Source organism: Grammomys surdaster, unplaced genomic scaffold, assembly GCF_004785775.1.
Source record: "Grammomys surdaster isolate TR1022 unplaced genomic scaffold, NIH_TR_1.0 273, whole genome shotgun sequence".
NCBI lineage: Eukaryota > Metazoa > Chordata > Mammalia > Rodentia > Muridae > Grammomys > Grammomys surdaster.
Window position 1 is genome coordinate 596,287 of NW_021604714.1, and position 20,851 is coordinate 617,137.

Below are 20,851 nucleotides of genomic sequence, written 5' to 3' on the forward strand. Positions count from 1 at the left end.
TCTGTGTCTCTCTCTCTGTCTCTCTGTGTCTCTCTCTGTCTCTCTCTGTCTCTGTCTCTCTCTCTCTCTCTCTCTCTCTCTCTCTCTCTCTATATATATATATATATATATGTATGTATATATATATAAATGTATACTGTTGTTCACCTCCTATGGCTTCGAAAGCCTTGTAATTTGTAGTTCCCCATACATTCCATGTAGACCGTTCCGTATTACGAAGTCGTGTCCTACGATTAGTGTTCTGGGTTCAAATCTCTCCCCATTTCTGTGCTGTCTTCTCACGAGAGTCCTGTCTAAATCCTTCGGTGAACTGACAGTGACATTGGCTTTTCGTGCTCATCTGCCCACAAAGATCCTAAATTGTGGTCCTATGACTTTCTCTGTGCACAGTCACTTTATGTGGGGGTGGCGTGGGTCAGGCAATTGTAATGTGTATGAACCCTGAGTTTCTCAATGACCAGTTTATCTGTATTCTCCCAAAGGTCATGCAGAAGCTAACCACAGGCTTAAAATGTCAGTGCACCAGGGCAATACGAAGGGAGGCTCCGGCATGGGGTTGTGGGACAAAGGCATCCAGCTTACCTTGTGGTCTTTGCCCACAAACTTGAAGACGGGGACTTGGAAGTGCTTTGCTAGGTGGTCCCTGGATGAGTACTGCTTTACTGAGTCATCGGAAACACAGCTAAAAGTAGGATAGACAGCGTGTCAGACCTGATCTCTTCCACAGAGGCAGCAGACACTCCCAGCCAAGGCATTTGGCCCAAGGTGAGGTAAAGTGGGTGGGGTGTACCGGGCTGCACGCCAGCCTTGTGAGAAGAAAGAGTAAACGGCTTCCTCTCCTGGCAAAGGCATCTGCAGACCTCATCAGGCAAGGTGAAGTATGATGGCTGCCCTATCCTCCATTCATGGAGCCTCAGAGAGCACAGCACCTCCTGCTTGGTTAAGCACTGAGATGTGCTCTTCAGAGAGACTGTTAGCTACTAAGGTTGTCTCTCTGCCTGTGATGTGCCCTAGGAAACTAGCTCAGCATAGTTGTTGGTCTGAGAAGGCTCTTCCTTGATTTAACACCTATTTCCTGGACACATGAGAGACACAATCCCCCAGAGGGAGTTCAGAGGTGAAGGAGCCATCTGTGCACCTACGTTTAAGCTTCTCAGGTGACAAGTGGCCTCAAATGTCATCTCTCTTTTCCCAAAAGTGACAGCAAACTGCCTTTTCAGAGAGTCTGCGGTCTTAATCTTAGTTCAGTTTGGCACATTGCTATGAGGTGCCTGTCATGGTGGCCTGGGGAAAGGACTCCTGAACTGACACACTGAGGCCATAGCTCTGGCTATTGATACACAGTTTCTCCTAAGAAGCTAAGGACCCTCCCTGTGTGATTTGATTCGTTCTAATTCGTTTTATATCTTCGTGCATGTGTGCATGTACATGCACACACACACACACACACGCCCCTCCAAGACAGCGCTGTGCTCACCCGTCTTGGATCAAGTAGTACTTGAGGATTTCATCCATCTGCGCAGTGGGCGTGGCAAAGCAGCTCTCTACCAGGCTCTCCAGGCCGTTCACGTGCACCAGGGGCTCGATGCCGAAGTAGAGCGAGTCGCGAAGCTTGAGTATGGGCAGAGTCTCCCGGTACGGTTCCTCGAACTCGTGGTCCTTGAAGATCTCCAGCGTGAAGGGGAAGATGCCGTGGTTTCGGCTCCTGATTTCCAGTGGGGCGTTGCGCAGGTTGGGCACGTATCCTTCCGAGATGGTGTACAGGCGGGGGAACTCGCAGGTCACCGGGATCAGCAGTTTGCTGGTCCGAATGATGATGTCTCCGCTGCTCCCAGGGGTCTGCTTGGGCAGACCCGTCACGAGGTTGCTGGCCACGATTTTGTCATTCACCACCTGTGCCCGTCGCGGGTGAAGAGAGATTCCTGAGATTTGTTTCTAGTTACCTCCTCACCTTAACAACTTCCAAACAACCAGCAAAAGCCCAAGCTCTGGCCCTCGAAAGAGGACAGTGCCTCATGCTCTCTCAAGAATTCCAGATCCTGCTGCAGCTAAGCTAGCCCTGGAACCTGCATCCATCCCAGGACAGAGGAATTTCAGCTGTTTACCCCAGAACTCAACCAACAGGAAATGGTACCAGCCGGTTCTGGGGCTGTTCCACCACGCTACCCGTAGAAACAATTCACACGACTTGCCTGAATGGGGAACTCCTGTTCCTCCACAGATACCTTGTATCTCACCCAAAGTAATCAGCCCTATGATTCATTGATCAGGACTCATAAACAAATGATCACTAAGGCCTCTGCCCTGCCCTGTATCCAGTCCTCTGTGTATCATCTATCTTGCACGCTGTGGGGTCAGAGCTACCAGCTTCATCCAGTTTTCGTGGACTCAAACCTGTCTCTCTCTAGCACAGAGGCCAGGGAAGCAGGGCAGGCTGCTCTGCCTGTTCGTTCACCTTAGCACGGACCTGAAGAGTCTCTTGAGATAACAGCTCGTGTGTCACCATCAAAAAGGCCCTTTGCCTCTTTGCTTGTGTGATTCCAACACAGTTCTACCCACATCCAAGCCACAGCCAGGTCCGGGACTCCTAGAGTCCGTGACTGTCGTGTGTCTGACAGCCCAGCCCTTGTTTACATTTTATATCCTCTCAGGACTGCTGTGTGCTCCCTAACAGGCAGGAATCTGTGTGAACACGATGTCAGAGTTAGTCACTCCACACCTCACCGGTCCAGGACCACGGCTTGGGGCGGAAGATGTCTTGAGCTCAGTTCTCTTGTGTGGACCTATCTCTTTATATACCCTCTGTCAGTTGCCTCCCTAAGTAGCGTTGGTCACTTCCTAAGTGTTCACCAGGGAACCTACATCAACCACAGTGCCGCAGGTCTTGAGGGAGAAGACGATGTTGACGTGGGTGCCGTTGGACACTCCTTTGCAGGAGGTGTTGGTCAGGAAGAGCTCCAGGCCTTCAACCAGCTCCCGGGGGACACTCACTTCAATGGCGCTGGACTTGCACAACACAGGGACTGTGTGCAAAAGGAGTCTGTTAGAACAGGAAACCTGGCTTGGGGAAAGCTAAGGAGGCTTCTAGGGGAGTGTGTTCTCCCCCAGGCAACCTGGACTCTTTGTTCCTTTCCCCAGGAAAAGGCTTGAAGCAAGTTGATGAATACAACCAGGATCCCCAACTTCTGAGATTATGGTCAATGACGGTCCTCAAATCACATATTTGTTTGAACAGGAAATAGCGTGGTTAAGCTTCCGCTCAACAAACGCCTGTCCAAAGTGTAGCTGGTGTGATTCCATGGGACGAGACATCCTAAGGGTGAACTTTAGCGCCCACACAATTTACAGGCAGTACAAGAAAGACACTGCAGACAGACGATTAACTGGCACAGCAGAACTGCTTTGGCTTGACCATTAGTTACTGCTCCACTAAACAGGCAATAAACAGCGTTCCCGCACTCTGGAAGCCTTCCAAAATGTCCTTGAGCGACTCAGTAAACTGGAAACTCAGACTATAAATTCCACTTTAACTTTTAATATTAAAAAGAGGTTGCTTCTCTGTGGCATTCCTACGTCCATGTTCTCTTACCCTGCAAACACCCCAAAGATTACTAGGTACTGCCAGAGTCCCATCGTTGAACACACATGTCAGCATCGAGAGGCACCAAGAAGTCAGACACTGGTGCTCGGTCAGTGTCTGCTGGGTGATGGGACTGAGATCCCAGACACCAAGAACTAGGAACAGGTCTCAGGACACCATTGATGGGGAAGAATTCACCATTCATCATTATTTAAACTAGGTTTGGCCCCTGGAAGTCTGCTGAATAAGTCAATAGTTCTAAACCGAGTAGCAGTTGCACTTTTGGCTATAGGAATCAGAGACCAACTCAGAGGCAATCAGTGAAGGAAAGCTAGCTTTTCTTGACTTTAAAAAGAGAGAGAGAGCTTTCTCCACTCCTGTCTGTTAATGAGACAAGGTCTCACTGGGTAGCTTGGATTGGCTTTGGTCTCTCAGGTAGGGTTCTGGCCTCCACCACACAAATGCTGGGGTCACAGAGTGAGCAGGCACACTGTGGAGGGGGGGAAGGAGAGGGAAAAGGAGAGCGGAAAGGGGGAGTTCTCTGTTGAAACATTCCTGACTGCTGACTCAGGGGACACTCAGGCTCTCAGAGGAACAGTGCTCTGAAAAGATAAGAGTCTTACAGTCTGGGAGGAGGGAAGGCAAAGGTGGGAGGAAGGACAGTGTGTGAATCAGAAGGGAGTCAACCCTTGCCCCCTACCTTGGCAAGTGTGGTTATCTTCAGACAGCACCAAGCCCCGGGGACATTCACACTGAACGCCCTTTTCAGACCCTCGGCAGAAATGGCTGCAGCCTCCGTTGTTGCTGTGGCATCCTTCGATGTCTTCAGAGGGACCAGCAAGGGTGAGCATCATCCTGGAGCCCTCTACTGTGGGGATCGCAGCATTGGTCACCAGAGATTCTTCTTAACTCATGGCGCAACCCCCTGCAGTCTAATGTGGTCACTCGTAATGAGGCAAACCCACAAAAATATCCACTAAATGGGATGACTGCCAAGAGTAGCCCTCTGTCCCCAACAATGGTTACTGAGACCCTCCGGGCATCTTGTAGAGTGTCTTTATAGTTTTCTCATGGTTTTCTTATGATTAGAATGAAGTCATAAATATGTGTAAGACTCAAAAGACATTTATTAACTGTTGCAATATGTATACATATAAGTTAAGATTTTAGAGACCTATTGGTGGATGAAAAGAAGTTGAGTAAAATTTCTTCTGCACCGGCTAGGTGGGTCAGAGCTGCTGCAGACCAGTTGGATCATTGGCCTCTCTCCTAGACTCTCTAGGAATCAGAGCACCAGAGATAAAAGGTCTTGGGTAGGCTGAGGGGCTGGAGAAACAGCTCAGTCATTATGTTTGCCCACCATTCCCAAGGCCCCGGGATCCACCCCTGCCTTAGCCTGTCAATGATTCATAATCTTAACCATCAAAAGGACATCTGTGAGACCTGGACATTATCTTTTAGGTTGAGGCCTGTCAGATTCCAATCTGCTACACGGTGTTTAAATAAAGTTTTATTAGCACACATAGGCATGACTGTTTGCAGATCATGATGGTCTATGTTTATTTATTTACTTTTCACTACAAGGGCAGAACTGGGCAGTTGTGACTGATTCTGGATGGTCCACAAAGTATCTACCAACTGCCTGTTAGGCAAAAGGTTTTGGAGCTCGGTTCTAAGCTAAGATGATGGAAGGAACTGTTTCTGATCATCTCACATACTCAGGGAGGGATGGAAGCTAATGTCTAAGGGTACTAGGAAAAACAGGTTAGTGGTTAGTGGATCACCAGTAAGCTGACTTAGTATATATAAGTCAGTACTTGGGAAATGTAAGAGACTAAAGTTATAATGAATTCATCTTTATGACCTGCTTAGAAACCCACCTAGTATATTTTAAAAAATGTTTGTAGTGTGTGTGTTTGCATGTATGTGTGTGCATAGCAAAGCCACAGTGTGTGTGTATGTGTTTGCATGTATGTGTGTGCATAGCAAAGCCACAGTGTGTGTGTGTGTATGTGTTTGCATGTATGTGTGTGCATAGCAAAGCCATATTTTGTGTGTGTGCATGTGTGTATCCCAAAGCCACAATGTATATATGCATGTGTGTGTGTAACTGTGTGTATAGGAAAAACACAGTGTGTAACAGTGCATGTTTGCATATGTGTGCATAGCAAAGCCACAGTGTGTGGAGGTCAGAGGACAACTTGTGGGCACAGTTCACCCTCTAGTTTGTGGGTTCTAGGGATCAAACTTAGGTCATCAGGTTTGGTGGCAAACCTTCACCTGCTGAGACATCTTACCAGAAACCTTCACCTGCTGAGACATCTTACCAGCCCTAGACAAGCCATATTTTTTCCATTAATTAATTTATTTATTCACTTTACATCCTGATTATAGCCCCTCTCTCCTCCCAGTTTCCCCCTTACACAGCCCCTCTCACTCCCCTTCCTCTGAGAATGAGGAGACACCCCGATACACAACCCACCATGGCAGCTCAAGTCACTGCAGGACTAAGCATATTGTCTCCCACTAAGGCAAGACAAGGCAGCTCTGTTAGGGGAATAGTATCCAAAAGCAGGCAAACAAAGTCAGGGCAAGCCACCCTCCCACCTCACCCCCGCTCCAGTTGTTGGGGGACCTGCATATAGTCCAAGCTGCACATCTCCTACATATATGTGGGAGTCAGGGGAAAGGGGAGTAGGGCCAGCCCTTGGATGCTTTTTGGTTGGTGGCTCAGTCTCTGTGAGCCCCCAAGGGTCCAGGTTAGTTAACTCTATTGTTCTTCTGTGGAGTCCCTATTCCTTCCTGGTTCCTCAATTCTTCCCCCAACTCTGCCACAAGACTTCCCAAGCTCTGTCTAACGTTTGGCTGTTGGTTTCTGCCTCTGTTTCCGGTCAGTTGCTGGATGGAGCCTCTCAGAGGACAGTCAGGTTAGGCTCCTGTCTATGAATCCAGGCTGACAGACACAAACAGTCTGAGGCTCCATGGAAGCTGAAGGAGGAAGGCAGGCCTGTGATATGTCCCTATTGATCCTTGTAGGACAACTCGGCACAACGCCCCACCTCCCCACCCCTACAAATTGGCAGGGGTTGCTACTGCATTCACTTATGTCTGTCTCACACAGGGCACCTGTATATTCAGGCCAGCAGTGACAAATATCTCTGTCAAGAGTGTCTTCACGAGTTGTAGCATTGTGATAAACCAAGCCATATATTTTTAAAGAATATATGCAGTTTGTGGAGTTTTGAAATAGTTGAGATTATAGATAACAATGTGGAAGAAAATATAAAAATATGCTACTATGCTATGAAGTGTTAAAGTCACCGGAATGGTGGTACATGCATTTAATCCCAGAACTTTGGAAGTAGAGGCAGGGGGATCTCTGTGAATTATAGGCCAGCCTGGTCTATAGACCAAGTTCTAGGCTAACCATAGTGAGACACTGTCTCAAAAAAAAAAAAAAGGTGTTAAAATCAACATTAATGGTTTTTTTTTTTCCTTCTAAAAACTTCTCTTCAGTGCTGAGATCACACCTGGGCCTCACCTGACTCAGCATGCAGTCTGCTGCCACAACCCTCAAAATGACCTTTCCTAAGTCAATTTATTTCTTTAAGTTGCAATTTCAATATTTGTAAGATTTGTAATATTTGTAAGTTAGGGGCAACCCTAACTAACCACACTGGGAATTTTCAGGTCTAAAAATGCAAAATAAAAAATAGGCCAAAAAAAAAAAATCCAAGTTGCCCTAAAGGATTTAAGCCCCTTGGGACGGTGGAAAGAGATGTTCAGGGCAGAAACATCTCCCAGCAACAGACTGGGAGGTCACTTACATTTTTCTTTTACTCTTCCCTATTTTCCTATTTATATAATAAGCCATTAAAATTTGCTTAAAAATGTAAAAGTATAATTATTTTTTAAAAAGCTATAACAATTTAATAGTTACACTAAAGAAACAAATACATTTAGCCTTTCAATAAAAGTTAAATGTTATAAATAGAAACAGTATTCCCAAAGTATTGCTCAGATAGACACATAAAGTTTTTATCATTTGCCAAATATTTTTCAGTTATGGTTATTAGGTTTTAAGATTATATGAATATTAACCATAATAGTCTCAATAATGTGCTCATGAATAATTACAAATGTTCTTCCTGAAATATTTTATTAATATTCAAATATGCTGAAATTAAGATTTAGGGAAGATTCCAGACATCATTATTCAATAAAATTCAAAATAATTTAGCCTCGTTATAAGGACAGCAATTTAATACTCTATTTAATGTTCTCTGAATTAATAATGCAAACTCTGTAGGACACTACTCATAAATTTTTCTCTTTGGGATGTTATTTTATTATTTTGAATGTGACAAGAATAAAATGGATTCTTATATATAGGTTATAGCTCTATTAATAAACAAGTTCAATGGTGCTGAAGGGCAAATCATATAGCCCTTGTAAATAATAACTATGCTATCTACCTTTCCATGTCAGGCTCTGCAGGGAGTGTTAGGGCAACTCAGACTTGAGAAAGCAGGTATGAGGTCACTTTAGCTGTGGTGAGGACATGGCCCGAGTCCCATGGAACAGTAGCGCAGATGACTGAGTCATTACCCATAAAAATGTGAAACGTTATGTCAATTAAAAAGCAAAGAGTAACAGTAGATACTTTCATTTCAATTCCTTGCAATACATCAGTAAGGCTTCGGTTGCTAAGCCATTCACACAGCAACTCTGTAACGAAAAGTAGCTAATGGGGTTAGGGAATGGCTGAGTAGTTAAGAGCCCTTGCTACTTTCCCAGAAGACTTGGGTTTATTGCTCCCAGCACCCATATGGCGCCTCACAACCATTAATGACTTCAGCTTCTTAACCGCTGTGGACATCAGGCACTCAAGGGCTATGTGTACGTCCATGCAGGCAAAGCACTCATACACATAAAATAAAGAAAGCCTAAAATTTTTAAGTAGATAATTTTATCTCCAAAAATACATTAATTTCCCTCAAAGCAAAGGAAAAATAATTCAATGTAAAAGAAGCTTCCTAAATTATCTCTCTTTTTTGTTTTGTTTGTTTGCTTAGTTTGGTTTGGTTTTTGAGAGATGATTTCTTTGTGTAGCCTTGGCTGTCCTGGAACTCGCTGTGTAGACCAGGGTGGCCTCGAACTCGGAGATTCGCCTGCCCCAGCCTCTGGAATGCTAGAATTAAAGGTGTAGGCTACCACCACCTGTCTCAGCGTTTTTCTCAATTTTCTGAGACAATGAGACTCATCTATGGAATTCTTTAAAGTTGTAAATTCTGAGGTCCCATCCCAGCCTGTTGAAGCAGACTTCCCCACCTATAGGTGGCAGGGTGGGGGTTGGGTGGAGCCCAGTCTCAGGCCCAGGAAGGTTGAGGACCTGGGCTACTCTCTGCCACTGTCAGCTTCTGGCCAGCAGAAGCTGGCACCTAGACATTATTGAGCGACAAAGTTATCTCAGGCTGACCTCAGACCTGTCAGTCAGAATCTGCACTTTAACAAGATCCTATGGGATTTGTGGGCACATTTAAGTTTGAGAAAGTTGGTATTACCCCTCTTCAGTTTCCCCACGACGTTCTATTTCTTGCAACACCCCCACCCCCGCCCCGCACCCTTCAATCTTGAAGACAAAATCAATATTGAATTCTGTCCATAGCTTAAGCATCTCCAATGTCGCTGAAGCCCTGTAGTCATTTTCTTAGGCTGAAAAACTGTAATTTTCCTCTACCGGCAAGCCAAAGGCTTTGCAAATGTCAAAGAACAAGCCAGTGGCTCCCTTTGGATGCGGGGTTCGCATCCCCTGCTCACTCAGTCTCACCTTCGCAAGTCCTTCCATCGCTCCTGAGCACGCGGCCGACCCCGCATGCGCAGCGGTGTGAGTTTTTGAGGTTCACACAGATCTCATCGCAGCCGCCATTGTTGTGCTCACATTCATTTTCATCTGTAGAAGGGAAACCACATCACTGCCATACCATTGAGCAACCTGCCCCTGCCCCCAGCCCCTGATCCCCGGCCTGCGTCTTCCCAGATGCTGTTGGATAACCTCGCGCCCCATCACGCATGAACCAGCATACTCCGGTCTATGGGACCGCTCTCCCTTAACCAAGCTGTTAGCTCATCTGTCTTCTGTTCAGTTGTCCTCTGCCAAGCAGAAGGTGACCGAGTACTTGTGAGTTCCTATCCTTTCGGGTAGAGATATGGGGCTGGCAAGACGGCAGAGAAAGGCGCTTTCTACTAAACTTGGCGACCGGAGTTTGGGTGGAACACACATGGCGGAAGGCGAGAACCGACACCTGGAAGTTGTTCTGTGACCTCTACATGCATGGCATAGCACATGGGCATACGTGCACAATAAATACATAAATGTAATAATACGGTCACGAAGGGGCGGGGGATGGAATGAGGCTCCTTTCCTGTTCTGGGTACACTTATTTGTTTTTTTGAATTCTTCCTTCTCCAATAAGTTCATGAAAAATTGCTCAGTGCAAGGTTACAGATTATGTTTTGTCTTAAAGCACAGAAAGGGTTTACAGTGCAGAAGGAACTATTTAGCAAAATACCGTGTGAGAGAGTCTTCTGTTATTGCATGACAAACCACCCTCACGTGCCAACAGTGGAAGCCCAGGTCAGTGCACTGCGACGGCTGAAGCGTAGATGTACACTTCCCACTCAGGATGTCGATCTCGAGTTGAGAAACTGACGTGCAATTACACCTGGACTACAGACACACTTGGAAACCTGCTCTGGAGGAGAGCAGTCTTGGAGGAGGTTAGAAGGGTGGAGAACGACAGAAAACCCCTAATGCCAGACGGAAGAGGGCGTGGCATGAATCACTGCAGACAGCTCACGATGGATACAGATAGGCAAGACCTAGAGACTTTGAACTGGTGCAAAAAAAAAAAACCCAACAAAACAAAACAAAATAAACAAATAAACAAACAAAAAAACCCAGAGAGTCATACACGCATTTTTTTTAAAAAGAAAAACCCAAACGGGAAAAAATGAACTAAATAAGGGAAACCAACATTTAGAGCTTGCAGTAGAAATACAAAACAAAGCAAACTACAGTAGATGAGAGCCTCAAGTAGCCCAGGCTAGCCTAGAATGCACTATGAGGAAGAGGCCGGCCTTGTACTCCTTATCTTCCTTTTCCACCTTCCAAGTGTGGGGTCCCCGCTGTGTGGCACCATGCACTGGGCCCTGAACTTCACTCCACCCCCGCACGCCAGGGAGGGCAGGAGGCCAGCAGCTTCCTTGCAAAGGTGAGGCTATACCCATGGTACGACTTCTTTCCAGATTCTATTGAAAGTCTGGGTTTTTTGCTTTTTATTTTACGTGAGGGAGACATTAACTTCTACTTATTTGGGCTACTGTTGCTTGGGGCTGTTAGTTACTGCTAATGGAAGTATCTTGACCATTAGCAGTTCCCTGCATGTTTACACCCTAGAGAAAATGCCTCACATGGAGTGAGGTATCATTTGTAGGCTAACTTTAAGCAGGGATACAATAATTCTGTATGATACAGTGTTGCACATATACACAGCAATAATAAAACATAGAGACAGGGCAGGAAGGAAACAGGCTGCCATTCAAGCAGCAGCCACCCCCAGAGGATGACAGAGGGTGGTGGAGCCCAGTGAGATCATTTAGCTTGAATACCAAATTCTATTTTCACCCTTAAAAAAAAAAAAAGGAAAGAAAAGAAAATTTAACTACGGTTGTAACTGGATACATGTGTGTGTGTGTGTAGCTGCTTTGCTATTTTCTTACTTCCTCCTCTCTGCTTGAAAAAGCTAATTTAAAAAAAATAATAATTTAGGGCCGGAGAGATGGCTCAGTGGTTAAGAGCACTGACTGTTCTTCCAAAGGTCCTGAGTTCAATTCCCAGCAACCACATGGTGGCTCACAACCATCTGTAATGGGATCTGATGCCCTCTTCTGGTGTGTCTGAAGACAGCGACGGTGCACTCACATACAACAAAATAAATAAATAAATCTTTAAAAAAATAATAATTAAAATTGTCAGGCTGGCTCAGTGGGTAAAGGCATGTGGTGCTGAGCCTGACCCCCTAAACCTGATCCTGGGAACTGCTCGGTGGAAAGAGAAGCAACTCCAGCAAGTTGTCCTTGATCTAGCACATATACACTAAATAAATGTAACGAAAAGTTTAAACTTGTTTCATTTACATGGGAACTAAATATAAACTAAAGTTGACATGAGCTCCTACACACAGAAGTCTGCCCACAGTCATCTCTTAGACGCTCATTCCACTTAGGTAGGAACTTGGGGCTTTTGATCGGTCTAAAGAGCAGTGTCAAGAAGGGGCGGGTCTGATGGTATGCCACCTTTGATGCAGAAAAGAACAGGTCAACAAATAAACATATATTTTCACTTCTATATCTGCCTGAAGGAAGTAAGCATATGAAAATAAGACATGTCTTTGGAACCTACTTTGAAATGACCTCACAGTGTATCTCAATTTGGATGTTAGATTTTCTGGGGTAGGGGTGGGGTGAGTCAGAGTCTTGCCTATGCAGCTCAGGATGGTCTTGAATTCACCATTCTCCTGCCTCAGCCTCCTCAGTGCTAGAGCTGCAGAATGTGCCACACCTTAATGGAGACCAGTTCTCACCAGAAACATTTTTATCTGTATTTACAGTCAGTAAAAACAGACAAATTTTAGTCATTTGAGTTATCCTCAAGCATTTTTGATTTGCCAGTGGTTGGGTCAAAAGTCAGGTTATTTTTGTTTGTTTGTTTTGTTATTTATTTATTTATTTATTTTGTGTATATGAGTACACTGTCACTGTCTTCAGAAACACCAGAAGCAGGCATCAGATCCCATTACAGATGGTTATGAGCCACCATGCGGTTGCTGGGAATTGAACTCAGGACCTCTGGAAGAGCAGTCAGTACTCTTAAGCACTGAGTCATCTCTCTAGCCGCCCAAAGTCAGTTTTTATATTAAAATTTAGTTAACTTAAGATTCGGGTCCTCAATAGCTTCCTATGGCTTCCTAAGAGCAGACAGTGTGGTTCCAAGCTGCCCCCGTCACGCCCTGAGCTTGTCCTGTGCTTTAATCGTAAACAACACAGACAGGCTCACTGCCAAGTGCTCAGAGATGCCCTGGGATGTCTCATCGATGCTGAGGTATCGTTTCTGCCCTGAGACTAGTTCTTACCGAAGCACGTCTGTCCATCTGGGCCCAGCAAGGTTCCTGGAGAACACGCACACTTGGTGTCCGAGCAGTCGCCCTGACAGTCCTCATCACAGATGTCATAGAAATCTATGGAAGGACAACAGTTACTTTCTGTGAGTGGTGAGGCTCAGAGGACCTTGTCTTTTGAATTGTCTCATGAATGCAGGCGTGGGCTACAAGTTCCTGACATTTCTCATGGCTCAGGGACTGTATCACCAATGGAGAGAGCAGCTGCCCGTGGGCTGCTTGGTTCATTCAGATAACCAATTCCCAGCTACAGATCTCAGGCCCCTGATGGCCAGAGGACTTCAGCAAATTAAACACATCAGTGCATATTAGCTATTAGCTAGGTACTATGGGTTAGGTCATGCTCCACTGTGGACTCCAGAATGTGCACAGGAGCTGGGAACACCAGCTTCTGTGGGCCCCAGGTTTGAGTTTTACTGGTAAGGGTGTTTAGGAAGTCTCCAGATTTTGATGGCATTAGTGATGTAGAAATTCACTTCAAAGTATTATTGACTCTAAGTTTCCTCTTCCCGTTGTATATCATGTCTCAATGTCAGTGAGAACAAGCACAAAGCTACCGTGTGGATATCTGGGCATCTATCTGTTCCTCCATTGCTCATCTCTCCACAGGTCCATTACTGAGGGCTCTTCCATACTCAAGCAAGGTAAAACTCCAACTTCTAATCTTCTAATCTTTTAATGAATAAACATAAAAGAAATGAGCATCACAATAACTGGCCTTCATATAGTGCCTTTCTCTTTAACTCCGTCTGTGGGCTGGCTGGGGAGAGAAGAGAGTACAGGATGGTACTTACGGCCACAGTAGACTTGGAAGCAGACACTGGGCTTGGCCAGCCAATACACATAGTAGCCTCCAGGGCAGGCCTTGACCTCCACCGTGGTATTCCACAGACAGCAGTTTCCTTTGAAGCTGGCACAGGCCTGGCGCTGCACAATGCCATCCCGTTCTAGGGGGTGGCTGCCGTTGAGCCAGACAGGTGCATGGGTCCCACAGTGGTTTTCTGGTATGCAGAAGGTGGGCATGGCATCTCCTGCCATACCAGTGAAACGATACCACTCCCCATCCATATAGTTGTCGCAAAGAGGTTCACTTTGGGACTCATCAAACTGGTAGTCAGTGTTCCTCCGGGGCTCATTCAGACTGATATAAGCAAAACAAGGATCTAGAGCTGGGAATTAAAGGAGATCCAGAGACACCTAGTCATGTGTCAGATCACAATGCCAATGGCTACATCCACCCCAATCTTCCATTTTGATTTGTCAAACAAAGGGTGTGTATATGTGATGTGTGTGTGTGTGTGTTTGTGTTGGGAAAATTCTGCTAATTAGGATCAAAGTCTACCATAGCCTTCTGAGGCTTGGCACGTAATGGAGGACTCCCTTCATTGGTAGGGCTCCTCCTTCTTTGACCTTGTCTGGGGAATTCAAACCCTTCATACCCATTCTTCTGCCTGCGGGGTGTCGTCATTCATTGTAGGTACTCAAATGGCTGTCTGTGTTCATCTCTGTTCCCATTGTTTTTATGGACCAATATCAGCCTATGATCCCCGAGGGCAGAGAGAGTCGTGTGTGTGTGTGTGTGTGTGTGTGTGTGTGTGTGTGTGTGTGCACACGCGCAAGATGTCAAAGGTGTCCTTCCTTAGGAACCATTCATTTTGCTTTGCTTTCTTTAGACAAAGTCTCTCTCTGGCCTGGGGCTCATTGATTAGGCTAGACTGTCTAGCCAGCGAGCCCCAAGAATCCTCCCGTCTCTATTTCCTCAGTGTTGAAATTAGCAGTTTGTGCCACGCCTGGCAGTGTTCCAGCTTGAGCTTGCGGTGCATAACGCTGTCTTCTAGCCAGCACCGGAATGAATGGACACATGAACAAGTAAATAAATCACTATACAGAGGGGCTCATGTGTCCGAGGATCCAGGAACTTTGGTGCAAGGATGAGAAAAGGTGCTGCAGTTCAGCTGGGCAGTCATGGGGGAGAGCGTGTTACACGCCATTAGGTCCTCAGTTTCAGAAATCAAAAAAGAAAAGGAAGGGGGAAGGCCTTGACTTGACTTTGCAAAAATGGCAGTCAGGTCTTGCAACGGTATGAAGTTTGCCTGAATAAAGAATGTGGAAAGTTCATTCCACAGAAAGGGAAAGGGCCAGAGGCACTTGGCCAGTTGCTTTGAAATACACAGCAGCCTGGCTAGAGAAGGCAGGAAATAACTTGATGGTCTGGGCCAAGAAGTGGTCAGGACATTGAACTTTCTGGAAATGACATTTGCAGAATTGTAAATTCTTGCTTGTGCCACCTTCTCTTCAAGTTTTATGAGTTCCTTCCAAAGTCTTTAAAATGCCCCTGAGCTATCCCGGCGGAGTGCTAGCTGACAATTCAGTGTTCTCTGAAGAGATGTCCTCAAATTCCCTCCCTTTTCCAAGGGAGAAACCTCCTCTGCCCCTCTGGCTATGGCTCTTCAGCCAAGTAGGGCTTCCAGAGTAATTTCACAGGTGATTATAACTTCATAGAAATGTGTCATTCATCTCCCTGTCTCTAATTTTACAAGAGATAGTTAGACATTCAACCTTTAATGGCATCGGCAGCAACTTCTCTAATGACTATCCCATGATTTCCAAAGTTTTCCTTAAAGTTAAATGTCATTTCTTCTACTGTTAAGTTCAGTTGCCTTCCTGTGGTAGAGGAACAGTGGCATGAGGAAGAGAGATTGGCCCTATAAGGGAGAGAGATTGACTCTATATGGAAGAGAGATTGACCCTATATGGAACGTTACATGAACACAGTTGCCGGATATTTGCTAACATTAAATTCTTTCCCCTCTTTCAAAATGTCCATTCTGTGTCAAATCCTCTTTTTACTCTCAATGCGGAGCCAAGAATGTGGCTTTATACAAATGGATCCTAATTAGCTCAACCAGTCCTCAGCATCCGGGCTTGAAAGAGAACAACCCTGTACGTTCCTCTCAAAGTCCCCCTCCCTGCTAGAAAGCCCAGAGGCTCAGCAGAACACTTTGGAGCATCTCGTACAAAGACCAACCACGGGGCCTGAGCAGACATATTTATCTTGTCATCCTGGAGGCCAGTGTACCTGAGAGGCCCTGTACACTGTTCAGATCACAGTCTTTGTAGCCCCTGTGCCTTTGCTGCATCTAGAAGCTCTCCATGCCCTGCTTCTTACTGCCCACTTCCTTTTTCTGTGTTCCAAACAATGAAGCAGTGTTGAATATCATTACCTCAAGCCTATGGCCATTCACATTGTCTTAATTTTTATCTACAATGTCCCCTGTCCCAGGATCCCATCCAGGATATTGCAATACACTTAGCTTTCGTATCTCCTCAGGGTTCAATCTTTTGTTGTTGTTGTTGTTTGGTTTTTGTTTTTCAAGACATCGTTTCTCTGTGTAGCCCCGGCTGTCCTGGAACTCACTCTGTAGACCAGGCTGGCCTCAGACTCACAGAGATCCACCTACCTCTGCTTCCTGAGTGTTGGGATTAAAGGCATGTGCCACTGTTGCTGAGCTTCAAACTTAGTATATGTATGTATGTGTGTATATATATGTATGTGTGTATGTATGTATGTATATACATGCACGCATATATACATATATATGTACGCATATACTTATACATACATATGTAAGTATATGTAAGTATATATAGGTATATGTATATACTTAAAGATGCCAGAGTATCCCCAAGTTACTGCAGAGAAACCAATCTAAGACAGTCACAGACTGAGCTACACAGAAATGCCCAGAAGGATCTGTGTTGGCAAGTTTTATGCCAAGCCTGAGAGAAACAGCTTAAGAGTTGCTTGGTCTGTGCAAAAAGTCACTGGTATTTTAAAAGGTCAAATTTAATACCTATTTTACCCAGGTCTGTACCATTCATCGGGGACAGAACATTTTGATCCCTTTTTATTCATTAAGGAAAAAGCTCTACTCTCATTTCTAAAAGAAACACAATATCATTTCCATTCTTAAAGGTGGAACTCTAAAGTCCTTATGCTAGAAAGAGATCATAATTTCTTTTCATACATACTCCAAGAACCCTTAGCTCATCAGAGGGTTTTAGAGATAAAGAATCCTTGGAATTCCTGAACACTCAGGCAGGAGGCTAAAGGAACACACAACAAAAATTCTCTGGGTATATATCCCTGTAGGTTGAGTAACTGTTTTTTTTTTTTTTTAAACACAACCATAGGACTGCATTTAAGGCCCTGTCATCTGGTTTTTAATATTTGGTATGCAAAATCAAACGGCAATGAAAAAGTACATTGTGCCACATTCTTGACGAGAGACTCACCCATGGGAGACACCGAGGTGACTGTGGAGAAGACACAGGTAAGCAGCAGGGACAGAGGCATCTTTCTGACCCGGTAGCCCGGAGTGGAATGGAAGATGCCTGTAACAACAATTCTCCTTTGTTCTTTTCTCAAGCACGTATGGAACAATATCCCTCTGGACTCTTAGGAAGAAAGTCTGTATCAGCGCTGGCTGGGACTTGTGGGATGGCGGAAGAGGGAGCTCTGGCCTTGACTCCAGATAGAGGCCCTGTTCTTCACTGTCCCCAGCAGTATTTTACTGATACATGTCCTTAGAGGAAACAAAAAAACAAAAAACAAAAAACCTCTCACCATACCTCATCCTCCTATTGTGTGGGTTTTTCCCCCTGAAGAACTGCCTGTAACAGAGCCTTTGGTATCTTATCCAGAAGGGAACACTCACTCAGGGACATCCCCTCACGTCGAATCTTGTTTTGTTACTTCCAGGGACTGACTTCCTGATGCTGCGGCCATGGTATTGTGTAGCCTCCTTCAGCCAGAGCAGGACGAGCCACTCAGTTGGAACTGGGTACTGGGGAAATGTCTCAGTCTGATGGTCCAGGAGAGAACAAGAGCACACAGACACACACATACACACATACACACAGAGACATACACACATACACACAGAAACATACACAGAGATATATACACAGACATATACACATAGACACGAACACTCACACAAAAAAGACACACATAGACACAGACACTCATACAAAGACACACAGACACACAAGCACACAGAGACACATACACACCCAGACACATACACATACACATAGAGAGACACACACACACACTCACACAGACACACATAAAGATACACACACACATGCACAAACACACATAGAGAGGCACACAGACACACATAGACACAGACACACATACAAAGGCACACACACACACACACACACACACACACACGAGGTAGTGAGGGACCTGTGAGGGGCTGGAATTCTTATTCTTATTCTGGTCTCTAGTTGCAAAGTTTCTGAAAGGACAAACCTTCACTAGGGCATTACCAACCCCAACAGCAATGCCTGGTATTGCTGTGCTGGCTTTCTTTTTATTTAACCAGTTCTCACACTAAAATAGCGGCAGGGACTTAAAATTAGAAACTAACCATTAATTAACAAAGTCCTGGAAAATTTAAAATTGCCTAGAGTTTTACTTTTGACCGAAGAAGAAAACCATGGGGACTGGCTCACCTAGTAGGCGTCACCAGGCCTGGTTGTAGTAACTTCAGATGTGGGGTTCAAAGATCTCTGGTATTCTAAGCTGTGGGCACCCAGAACCAGAAATTACGGTAAAAGACAGTGCAAAGGGGCTGATCAGCAGGGTGGGCTAAAAGTGTGTTAAGATCGATTTTAAATAGATCTGAGGGAAATAAATTCTCTCTCCCGATCCAACTTTTAAAGACCCAAAGCCAGAGCTTATCCCCAAGTCCCCTCCATACCTGGGTTTGTTTTCTGAGTAACCAGGTCTCTAGCAACTGAGATAAGAAGCCTGTTTGGGGAAGGCAGCCCTTCCATTGTTTTTATGGTCTTAAGCACTTTACTTTTCCTCCAAATGATTGTGACTTCTTTCCTCTAAGGGCTCCATTTCCAGACACTATTAGTGCTTATTTATTGCTATAAATAAGAAATTAACTAATTGCTAATTTCTAGATTGTGATGGTAACCGGAAGTGGAATCTGCAGGAGTTACAGATAAACAAGGGGTTGCATGGCTCTAACTGGGCTACTTTCTCCCCGTTCGGCAATTTGACCATTAGCATCTTAAGCCGTGGTTTGCTGGCAGTGATGGATGACCGACCATGGGACTCCACAGCAGGGCAATGCTGCTGTTGCTTTTAACAGAAAAAAACAAGCCTCACAGTTTCCTGTCCCTGAGAAGACATCCAAGTGTTTCATATGTGTTTGAAAAAAAACAAAGGACGTGTGCCTGAGATAAACCCAGGCTTGTGGCCAAGATTGATTTCCAGAGTCAAGGACTTGCCCCACACAGCCCTTTGGTTCTATAAACAAGAATTCCCGAGGATGGCAGGATCCCCCTCCCCCACTCATGGCAGTTTTTTTTTTTTTTTTAGTTGACCTGCTTTTAAAAATATGATCAAAAAAATTAAATATATACAAGACTGAAGAATGATGTCAAACGCCCAGCTGCAAAGCTCACTGACACCTTATTAATTGTATTTTGTTCATATTCCACGTTGCATCCGTAAAAGGTGGCCTCTCTTATGTATGTCACCATGAGGCTGTTATTACAGCCATGCAAAGCAGGAATAGTTCTTCCGCATCTGATATCCTACCTGTGTTTAGCTTTTGCAGTAGTTTCTAATGTTCATTTGTATTGCTAGTATGAATCAAGATGGAACAAGAGTTTTACTATAGACTGCATTTTGAGGTGTCACCTAAATGTTCTATGGTCATCCTTCTTCCTTTATACTATTGGCTGAGAATGGCCAGTCATCTAACCACAAGCTTATAGAATGTTCTGTATTTCTGATTTGGCTAATTGCTTCTTTATTGTATCATTTAGTGCCCCTCCCCCATTGCTAATGTTAGCACTTGTTTGTATTTTTCAAGTCTCCTAAAGTATGTGTTACTAGGATATAAGCCCCCAAATACCCTGGTGACAGGGAAGAAACTTAGCACACAGAGGGCAATGCATCAGGAGGAGGGGAAACCGGGCTGCTGCTCTGGAGAGATCTCAGAACCATATTGGGACAGCTTTCAGCATATAAATGGTACCTGAGATGGGGGAGTAGGTAAGATTGACCAAGGGAAGTGAGTCTCAGGATAGAGCATTGTGGGAAGTTAACATTTAATACACGGTTACTGGCAGGAGCCTCTGCAAAGGAAGACCAAGAAACTATCATCTTGAAGAGGAAAATACAAGGGCTGAGTCAAGTCACAGGATGTTTGACAGAGCTGGCCCTGCTTAGTGAATGCCACACTCAAAACGCATATGCAAATGATATGCAAATATGAATGTATAAAGCAGGCAACAACATTCAGTATGATTACAAGGAAATGATTCAAAAGGTGTTTTATGGAAGAGGTGGTGTGTGACTTATTTGGGAGAAGAAAAGGAAAGATTGGTGATACTGAAACAAACAAACAAACAAACAGACATGGTATTTATGTCATACCCCTGTAAGGGTCAGGGAACATTGAGGAAGAGGGGAAGGGAAGTGTATAAAAGCCAGAAGACAGGGTGACAGGCTTCAAAATGCCATCTCGACTTAAGTCAATTCCAATAGTGAATAACAACCATGGCTACCTGCACTGACCTGCACAAGGCTGGCCCTGTCAAGTCTGTCACGGGAGGGGGAGGGGCTCATGAGACCCTCTCCCTTGCTGCTCAACTATTGGTTACTGATAGATTCTGGGAGAGGGGATGTCACTGTCATCACCAGGCTCTCATGGGCAGCTCCATGGTCACACAGATGGCCCCTGCTTAAACTACTTAGTGGGTCATTAGATAAAATGCATAGACATGAATTAAGAAACAGGTAAACAGCTATAACAGGGACTTGTCACTGGAGTCAACGGCCTACATGTGATCTAGCTTCCTTCTCTTTGCGTTCTTTCTCCAGAGCAATGGTTCATCTGGACCACTGTCTCAATAGAATAGGCACACAGAAGAAGAAGAGCATGCAGTTCTAGCACCTTCTGGGAAGTTCAGATCATCTCTGAGGACCCTCTGCTAC

The 20,851-nt window shown here is 45.0% G+C and overlaps 1 protein-coding gene across 2 annotated transcripts in view; it reads right to left on the reverse strand.

Moving 5' to 3' along the window:
* Positions 1–17,428, reverse strand: part of Oit3 (oncoprotein induced transcript 3) — a 19,491-nt gene extending 2,063 nt beyond the window's left edge. Inside the window, exons 1-8 of one of the 2 annotated variants that reach the window (XM_028776821.1) lie at positions 17,116–17,428; positions 13,614–13,988; positions 12,775–12,879; positions 9,411–9,533; positions 4,281–4,445; positions 2,863–3,023; positions 1,478–1,893; positions 583–682 (exon numbers count right to left, since the gene is read on the reverse strand). In XM_028776821.1, coding sequence (XP_028632654.1) covers positions 583–682; positions 1,478–1,893; positions 2,863–3,023; positions 4,281–4,445; positions 9,411–9,533; positions 12,775–12,879; positions 13,614–13,988; positions 17,116–17,176 — 1,506 coding nt within the window. In that variant the 5' untranslated portion in view covers positions 17,177–17,428. Of the gene's footprint in view, positions 1–582; positions 683–1,477; positions 1,894–2,862; positions 3,024–4,280; positions 4,449–9,410; positions 9,534–12,774; positions 12,880–13,613; positions 13,989–17,115 lie in introns of both variants that reach the window. The other variant, XM_028776820.1, reaches the window with a different exon arrangement.
* Positions 17,429–20,851: the final 3,423 nt, after the last annotated feature.